Genomic DNA, 9,417 nt, shown 5'->3' with positions numbered 1-9,417 from the left:
TTCAATATCCCGTTAATATCCGATGTGACAAAATATTTTATGTGACTAAACATTGACGCGACATGACACTGATGTGATATGTCATATGACGTGACATGACACCTTTTCATTTCAGCTACATATTTTTCTTCTTATTTTATATTTATTTTTTTCTACTAAAAACAAGAACCACATATTTTTACATATATCCTACTATAATATATTTTTTTACACTACACACAAAAAAATACACTATCATATTTTTGACTGACAAGAACCCTAAAAAAGTTCTCTCAACATCATCTTCTCTCTCAAGAGACCACAGCTGCCAAGCTCCCTTGCTGCCTCTGCCAAACACCGGATTCTGGCGAGTCTAGTAGCCTTCAGCCGCCTCCTATCTCAAAAAGGGACTCTCTCAACTCCAAGAGAGAACAACCGCATATCCATCTTTGGAGATTCCCCTTTGTCTCTCACCCTCACTTCTCAATAGACAGCCACCTCCTCCTTCATTTTTCATCTGTTTTCCCTCAACCTTGAGATAAAAAAAGCTTCCCCCATCTCTGTTCCTTCACGGCTTTGTTCAAAACCCGCCGGAAATAATTTTATTTGGTCAAACGCAAACAGATCTGACCGGATCTGTGTTTTCCGGTCGACTCCGGCGAAGCCATGTTCTCTTGATGTTGCTGGTGCTATTCCGGAGTCATCGCTGTTGAAGTAGCATCGCTGGCCTTTGATAATGAAGCTAAAATCTAGAGAAACCCGGAACCTTATCTTTCTGGCCACCTCTGAGTTTTGCGGCCACTGGTTCTTGCGCTTTCATCCAACAATTTGAGGCCTTTGGTTGTGATTGTTTGCTGTGTTTGGACGTTATTACTCGTGAGTTCGCGTCGCCTGTTCGCCGGGTATTTTGTTTGTTGTTTGACCCGTATGGTGATAGTTTATACTTTTTGATTAATGCCATATCTTGGTTTGAAAGTGGTTTGTTACACCACTGTTGGCTGCCGTTTCAGATTGTTCTTGGTTCTCTTGTGAAAGCCCATTTACTCTTTTGACACATTACATGAGAATTACCCGTTACAGCACATGGGTTTGACCACTACTGTTTGTTGCTCTTTATTAATGTAGAACTTGGGTCCGTTTGATTGACTCGGTTTTGGCAAGAGATGCAGATTGGAACAAGAATACTACACAGGCCGATCACAGTAATTTTTGAGGCTACGATTCCACGAACGACCTTCTAAACCGGGCCCAAAATAACGAGACGATGATAATAAACACTGGGGAATAAAAAACGAGATGCGATGAACCAATAAAACTATGGAGGGCGACAAAGTTGGCCACCAGAGTCGTTACCGAGACGGTTCCCTTCCTCATGTCTAGGCGGATATCGAAAAACACATATCTAAACCTCCTATATTATTTTTAAAACTATTTTTCAAAAATAATTTCCCAAAAACATTTTTTGCAAACAATTTTTCATAAACAAAAATATTTTTGCAAATCATTTTCAAGTGCAATTTTCCAAAAATATTTTCAAAACATGCCACTTTATTAACTTATTTTTTATGTTATATTATTTCGCTAACAATTTTACTTTTCTTGTCTTGCGAGGTACTATTATACGAAGCCTCTTTCGAAAGACGGCATTTGGAAAAAGATCGAAGACAAATACCTCATCGATCCCCGCTTCGTACTTCCCATTCATGGATGTACCCAAAACCAAAAGTATAGTAAAGTAGTAGATAGATGTGTTTGTTTGCTTGCTTTAATATTATCTATTTGCTAACCATTTAGGAAATTGCATCTACTTAATAATCTGTAATTCATAATGTTGTATGTTATGTGAGTTCAAAAAATTATTCATGTATGCTAGGTTATTGAATACATTCATAATGTGATTGATATGCATTCACCTAACTAAATCAGACATACATAAAATAAAAACGTGTCATCTTTCAAAAAATAAAATAGGTAATTTTGTCTTTGTCTTACAATTGTATGAGCATCTTTTTGAATCATTTATATATAACTTATTTTTTAATTGACACATCTTAAGTATGAAATTATAGTTGGACTATCATACCATTCTTTGTGAAACTTAGGCTAGTTGGTTTATTCCATCATCTTAAGTATGGAATTATAGTTGAGAAACTTATGTAAATTGTAAAGTGTTTTTGTTCGCGTTCGCGACATTTTGCACGCGATTGTGTAAGGTCTAGTTGGTTTATGTCCGCGTTCGTGATGCTTATTCTGCGTTCGCGTAGAGTTGGAGTTGGAAAGGGCATCAGGAATTTGTTCTCTACTTTCGCATCATCGGGTCTGAGGCTGCGTATTAGGAGGTCGCTATGTTTCGCGTTTGCATTTGTTTGTTCGCTTTCGCGTAGGGTTATTTTGGTAGACTTCATTTTTGTCCTTCGCGATTGTGTGGAATTTTCCGCGATCACGATGTGTTATAACTGTTCAGAATATAAAAGTACTATAATTTGAGGGTTAGCTATTTTCATCATATTTTGAGTTGTAGATTTTGGATTTGAGCGATTTTTCGTGGATTTTTCAAGCAAATCATTGGGGTAAGTCTTCTTCACCCGGAATTCATTATGTTTCATGATTCCATCTTTATTTTTATCATTAAATTAGTAGTTTGAGTTGAAGAAAATGGAAAATTTTATAAAAATCTTTTAAAATGTAAAATGACGATTTGAAGGACGAATTGGTATCGGAATTTGTTAATTTATGTATGGTTGAACTCGTTATTGAATGAGCATTCGGGTTTTGTGAATTTTATCGGTTTCTGAGGTGTGGGCTCGGGGTTTTATTTTTGGGTTGACTTTTTAGTTTTTATTAAAGATTGAAGCTTTAATATCCGAAATTATTTACTATGAGTTTTATTTATGATTTGGAGTTAATTTTGCTAGATTTGAGCCGTCCGGAGTATGTTTCACTTGAGAAGGTCAGTTTAGAGTATCAATCTAGCTTCTTTGAGGTAAGTATCTTGCCTAACTTTGTGTGGGGAACTATCCCTTTGGATTTGAGTCATTTGTGCTAGTTATGTCATGTGAAGGTCGTGTACGCGAGGTGACGAGTACGCGCTCGGGCTTATTTATGGAAATTTGACCGTTTAGGGCTCTTAGGTTCATATGTTCATTAAATATGAAGTTGTTTTGTCATGTTAAACTCCCAATTTACTAAATTCACTCTTATGTCTTAATTGGAATTGATTGCTTCATGTTCTACTCTTATTGCCGATTAAACTCTTATGTGCCTTAACTAAAATTATTGCATCTTTTATTGCCGTGCTATCCTTTCCGTAATTGTTTATCCTTGATTGAAGTTATTATTATCTTTTCCGTAATTGCCTATCAATAGTTGAAGTTATCCTTAATTGAATTTGTACTATCTCTTCCGTAATTGCTCAACCTTAAATGAAGATTTGTTATTGCTTATCACTGTTAACTTATCCTTAACTCTAATCATTGATTCATGTCATCCCTCTTATCATTGAATTGTACTTTTGTGGAATTATTACTACACATTATCTCATCCTGGTTGAGTTATTGCTATGTTGTACTATTATTTTCTGTAGTGTCTTTCTTTGTAAGTTCGTTCTTTCGTTTTCTTTGTATTCTGAAGTTACTGAGTTGATTTACTGGCCGTATTATCGTGTTATTGTCGCTGTTGCTATTTTATTCAGTGTTGTTAAGCCGAGGGCTATATATGGTTGTGATATTGAAACTGTTTTGAGGAAATATTGTGGTATGTGGGCACATATTGTCAAAGCCATTTATTTGAGTTATGTTTTTGGCATACGTGTTTTGTTGAGAAAATTATTATGTTAATTGCACAAAGTTTCTGCCGTGCGGTTATTATTGTGTTGCACGAGGTTTCTGTAATGCTGTTGTTATTATTGATACGCCTGCAGTGGTATAAGGTCTGAACGTTGAAACGCATGCGGTGGGATAAGGTGGGTTTGAAACACGTGGATAGTATGGGAACTACTAGAAGTCATGCGGTGTGATAAGGTGGGCTAAAACGCGGGATGCTATTTCGGGAAAATAATTTTCAAAACTAAATATAAAGGCTCTCGCGGTGATATAAGGAAAGTTATGATTCATTTTATGATTTGAGACTACGAGGCGGTACTTCGGGAGGGCTCTTATTGTCATTTTCCCTTTTCTGTGCACTTGTCTTTGATTGTTGTTTTCCTCTGTGATGCACTTTTTGCTCAGTTCTATGTAACTAATCTTGTTGTGCTGGTCGTTGCTTCAAATTTCATTGCTGCTTTTATTACACTGTACATTTCGTGGTGATCATTTTTTATGGGTCATTCATTGTCTCTACTCCTATTTGTTGGCTGGAATTGTGGTGGAATACTTGCACAAGTATGCACGTAGTTAAATCACCCATATCGATTTCAAAAGGTGAATCCTGACGTCATTAACCATTATACGTACTCTTATCTACTTGCCTTCTGTGTGAGGGATGTTCTATTGGCATGTGAGTCGTCCGTGCAGATATGAGTTGTAATATGGGTACAAGATGCCAAGTGATTAGGGTTCAAGAATTAGGACCCGTGAGCTATGATTATGAGGTTCGGTACCTCGTGAAAATGATTGAACAAATCTGGTGTGACAGCGGTTGTTATTATTGAGTTGTTGCTGGTGATCGTTTTTTATGGGTCATTCATTGTCTCTACTCCTATTTGTTGCCTGGAATTGTGGTGGAACACTTGCACAAGCATACACGTGTTAAATCACCCATATCAGTTTCAAAAGGTGAATCCTGACGTCATTAACCATTATACGTACTCTTGTCTACTTGCCTTATGTGTGAGAGATGTTCTATTGGCATGTGAGTCGTCTGTGCAGATATGAGTTGTAATGTGGGCACAAGATGCCAAGTGATTAGGGTTCAAGAATTGTGACCCGTGAGCTGTGATTATGAGGTTCGGTACCTCGTGAAAATGATTGAACAAATCTGGTGTGACATCGGTTGTTATTATTGAGTTGTTGCTGGTTTTTCCTTTATTTTGATTTCACCGGACTTAGACTGTGTCCAGCTTACTCTACGACATTATTACCTCACTGCTTCCTATTAAATATTATTGTTATTGGTGTCTCGTTATAAGTATCGTTTGGTATTCCTTATCCTGCTTAGTTGTATATTAATATTGTTTTTCTCTGTTAGTTCACCTTCACACTTGTTCAGGTTGTTTAGTCCGGTAGGTGTCTTGACTGCTCTTCGTCACTACTCCATCGAGATTAGTTTTGATACTTACTGGGTACCGTAGTGGTGTACTCATACTATGCTTCTGCACATTTTTGTGTAGTTTCAGGTGCCACAGTTGTTGTTGATTATTAGCTGACTGGTCGAGCTGTGGAGACTCAAGGTAAACTTGCCGTCGCGTCCGCAGGCCTCGGAGTCACCTTCTGATATTTTAATTGTACTGTTCCCGAACAGTTGCATTTAGAAATTTTTCTAGCAAACTTAGTAGAACTTATGACGTGTACTACCGGTTTTGGGAATTGTATGTTGTGTATAAAGATTTCTATTTCATATTTATCATTGGTGGTTGAATTCTTCTATTAATTTAGTAAGTGTTAGGCTTACCTAGTCTTAGAGACTAGGTGCCGTCATGGCATCCTACGAAGGAAAATTGGGGTCGTAACAAAAGTGTAAGATATAGTGTTTGTACATCCTTTAACCTTGTCTTACATTTTGTCCTATCCTTCATTAAACTTTGTACTTTAGTCAAATCATATATTATCCCCTTCTTACCTAATCCATTCTTTTAAAAATATTAAATTGCATTCTTCACATCTTGTTCACCAATTCCAAAAAAATTTAAAGTCATTTCATACATTTTGTTATTCACATGCACATAAATATAAACTTATTTCATTATTCATTTGCCATAATTAATTGTCCTTTGGTTTATTTATTTTCATAATTTTTTTGTAAATATTAATCAACTCTCTTCTTACCCTATTCATCACATAAAGAAAAAACTATTCAAAGGTAATTCATTTTTTCACTCTCGGTTAATCATTTTCTAGACACGTTTTTACAATAGTTGATCTTGTTTGCAACTAAATTCTTTCGAGATTATTCCTTTCATCTCAAAGTCATTTGGTTAATTTGTAAATACTTTACTTGATGATACACTTCACTTAGTAATTAAAATGTAACTCTTTCACATACTGTTTTTATCCACATCCTAGCACATATTCTGTTACACATAAATATCCCTAGTGACGTTCATATTCAATCATTCTTCATTCCAAATCATTTTCATAATTCTTTGTATAATATTAAATTAATGATTCTTTTGATCCTTCCCTCACTTATTTGATCGAGTCCATAGGAACCATATTTTGTGGATCTTGAGGGATGCCTAACACCTTTTCCTCGAGATAACTTGAACCCTTACTCAGAATCTCAATAGTTTCGTAGACCATAATCAAATGTATATTACGTAGTGTAGTATAGGTTTCCTAGTATACCTTAAATACTAGGTGGCGACTCTAAACTTTAGTTAAACTTGTAGAGTACTATAAGTTGTAGTTTGTTTTGTCTTATGCAAAATATGGTGCAACAATCACCTCTTGATGATTCCACTCGAACTTCACAGCCTGGTGCAGAGTAGAAACGACTGCCCCAGCTGCGTGTATCCATGGTCATCCCAATAACAAGTTGTAGGTGGCGGATATGTCTAGCACTTGGAATTCAATGTCGAACCAAGTCGGGCCCATCTGCAGATCACGGTTGATTTCTCCAATAGTAGCTCTCTGAGACCCATCAAACACCTTCACGTTCATACTTCCCATCCGTATTTTATGCAGCCTTATACCCAATCTTTTCAAAGTAGTTAATGGGCATATGTCGAGACTCGAGCCCCCGTCTATCAGAACCCTGGAATGAACTTGTCTTCATATTGCACAGTGATGTGCAATGCTTTGTTGTGACTCAATCCCTCTAGCGGTAGCTCATCTTTGTGGAATGAAATCTTGTGGCTCTCTAGTATTTGTCCTACCATATTAGCCATCTCTCCACTAGTGATACCGATAGGCATAAAGCTTCACTTAATACCTTCATCAAGGCATTCTTGTGCGCATTTGAGTTTTGCAGTAGCGATAAGATGGATATCTGGGCGGGAGTCTTGTTCAGGTGAACAACAATAGAGTATTCCATCGCCTGTACCTTTCTCGAAAGATCGTCAGTGTCTGCCTCCACGACATGTGGCTTAGATATGGTTTCTTTGCCTATTCCTCCAAGATTCTCGGGTGTATAAACTCTGCCAGTTTTGGTCATTCTTGCACATCACCTATCTCTTCCATCTGGGCTTTTCCTTTTCTTCTCGCCTCCGCCACATAATCCCATGGGAAAACATCAGACTTATAAGACGGTGTTGGAGATACCATCACAGTGAAGGGCGTAGCTACCTCAACCTCAAATGGTGACTGGGTTTGCATCACAATCGGCGAGAGGGTTACAGGAGATGTTTTGGGAGCGTCCCCCTCTCGAATAAGTCCGATGGATCCCTCTTGATCCCATTCTTCATCAGTTTCTATCACATTCACTCTCTCGCCCCTATGATCAGGAAGAGGGTTACTGTAAACATTCGGTGTGGCCTCCTTTGCTTGTATAACTTTGGGGTGAATTAGAGTCTGGATCTTGTCCTTTAACATGCGGCACTCCTCAATGGTATGACCCTTCATGCCTGAATAGTAGGCACAAGTTTTGTTGGGGTTAACCCACTGGGAAGGGTTTTCAACGGTAATAGCAGGAATGAGGGTAACATAACCAGCGACCTTCAGTCTCTCATATAGTTGGGCTATGGGCTCAGCAATAGGGGTGTATGCTGTGGGAGCTCTGTGGTCGAAGTTCGGTCGTGGTTTAGGGTAGTTTTGGCGGGAGGGAGGAGATGAATGGTAATATGCGGGTTGGGTGTTATAGGTATGGTAGGTGGTGGCAGGGTATTGGTATTTTGGAGATGAATGTTGTTATGTGGGTGGAGGTGTTTGGTATCTAAGCGGAGACTTAGGGTCCTAGACTTCCTTCTTCTTTGAATTACCTCCTGACTGTAAAGCTTTGTTGGTGGCTTGCAGTGCCTCGAAGGTGGTCACCATACCGCTCTTGATCCATTCCTATATCCTTTCTCCCAGCTTGATGATGTCGGAGAACTTGTGATTCTCTATAACCATCAGTCTTTCGTAATATTTTGGATCTTGAACTCTGTCGAAGAACTTGTTCATTTGTTCTTCTTCTAGTGGTGGCCTCACCTTGGCAGCCTCTGATCTCCAACGAGTGGCATACTCGCGAAAGGTTTCTGTTGGCTTCTTCTTGAGGTTCTGGATATAGAAAATGCCTTGCGCGTTCTCTGTGTTGAACCAGAATCTATCCATGAAATCATATTCCATGCTTACCCAGTTTTCCCACTTCTTCGGGTTTTGGCTAATATACTAGGATAGCGTATCACCTGTAAGACTTCGCATGAACAGTTCATACGAATTATCTCATTCTTGCGCACTCCCACAATCTTGTCACAATAGGTTCTCAAATGCACCTGAGGATCACCGGTGCCATCGAATATCTCAAAGTTGGGAGGTTTGTAACCCTCCGGCAATTCTACATCTGGCTGGATATACAAATCTTCGTAGTTCAAACCTTCAACACCTTTCTCGCCTTCAACAATCTAGACTCTCGCTGTCAGTTTCTTGAGTTCCTCCACCATGTTCGGATGAACAGGTCCTTCTCAATTGGTTTAGGTGTGTATAGGGTTTGTTGCGGGGTGTGGGGTAAGGTTTCCACGTATATCGGGTTGCCTTAGTGTGTTCCTGGGACTTGGGTATTTGAGTGATCATTGATTGAGGTTTGAGGGGGATCGGGGTTAAGTTGTGGTGTGTTTTGAGGGGTGTGATAAATGCTGGTTTGCGGATACTGGGTTGGGTGGTGGTGGTGTTGTTGAGGGTTTTGCACTGGTGGGGGATTAAGGTTTTGAGGGGGTGCGAGATTGTGATACTGGTTCGTTGCGGAAGGATTTTGTGGAGCCATGGGTGGTGGATTTTGTGTTTGGGTGTTTTGCGGTGGTGTTTGATTTTGAATGGAGGTATTCTGATGGTTAACATCAGGAACATTTAGAGTAGGAGAGAGGTTTGCGAGATTTCAGACCTGCTCCAGTTCATCTTGCAGCTCCATGATTTTCTATTCCAACCGTATGACCAACTCATTCTGTCCTGGCATATTTCTTCCGTCTGAGGTTTCAATATTTTCTGCCATGGTAGCATTTTCTTTTTTATTACCACTTAGATCCATCCTCCCTTTGCCTTTGCCTTTGCTTTTCGGGTCGCTAGGTGGAGGTGGAGGTGGAGGTGGAGGTGGAGGACCTCTAGATCTAGTGTGGTATGCTGATAATGCCAGAATGCACGAACCAACATTTGG

At 39.0% G+C, this 9,417-nt stretch overlaps 1 protein-coding gene and 1 long non-coding RNA gene across 2 annotated transcripts; one reads left to right on the top strand and one right to left on the bottom strand.

Moving 5' to 3' along the window:
* The first annotated feature begins 234 nt into the window (after positions 1-234).
* Positions 235-5,538, top strand: LOC108947469 (uncharacterized). The gene is made up of 2 exons (XR_011413132.1): positions 235-2,549; positions 2,895-5,538. It is a non-coding gene; the product is annotated as an uncharacterized lncRNA (long non-coding RNA).
* Positions 5,539-8,123: 2,585 nt separating this feature from the next.
* On the bottom strand, positions 8,124-9,174 carry LOC138902720 (uncharacterized). Its single transcript, XM_070190613.1, has 3 exons — positions 9,148-9,174; positions 8,543-8,614; positions 8,124-8,438 (listed from the first exon to the last, which is right to left on the bottom strand). The coding sequence occupies exons 1-3, from the start codon at positions 9,172-9,174 to the stop codon at positions 8,124-8,126; spliced, it is 414 nt and encodes a 137-aa protein (XP_070046714.1).
* Between the last annotated feature and the right edge of the window lie 243 nt (positions 9,175-9,417).

The sequence above is a fragment of the Nicotiana tomentosiformis genome, chromosome 12 (assembly GCF_000390325.3).
Source record: "Nicotiana tomentosiformis chromosome 12, ASM39032v3, whole genome shotgun sequence".
In the NCBI taxonomy this organism is placed as follows: domain Eukaryota; kingdom Viridiplantae; phylum Streptophyta; class Magnoliopsida; order Solanales; family Solanaceae; genus Nicotiana; species Nicotiana tomentosiformis.
Note: the sequence above shows the minus strand (reverse complement) of the source record. Positions and strands in the feature narration are given on the sequence as shown.

Bases quoted from the DNA above. Each gene is read 5' to 3' on its own strand.
- LOC138902720 (XM_070190613.1), bottom strand. From the start codon at position 9,174: ATGGAGCTGCAAGATGAACTGGAGCAG. The intron at 8,615-9,147 runs GTCTGAAATCTC...TTGTATATCCAG, and splicing joins TGCAAGATGAACTGGAGCAG to CCAGATGTAGAATTGCCGGA. The intron at 8,439-8,542 runs GTGCATTTGAGA...ACGCTATCCTAG, and splicing joins ATGGCACCGGTGATCCTCAG to TATATTAGCCAAAACCCGAA.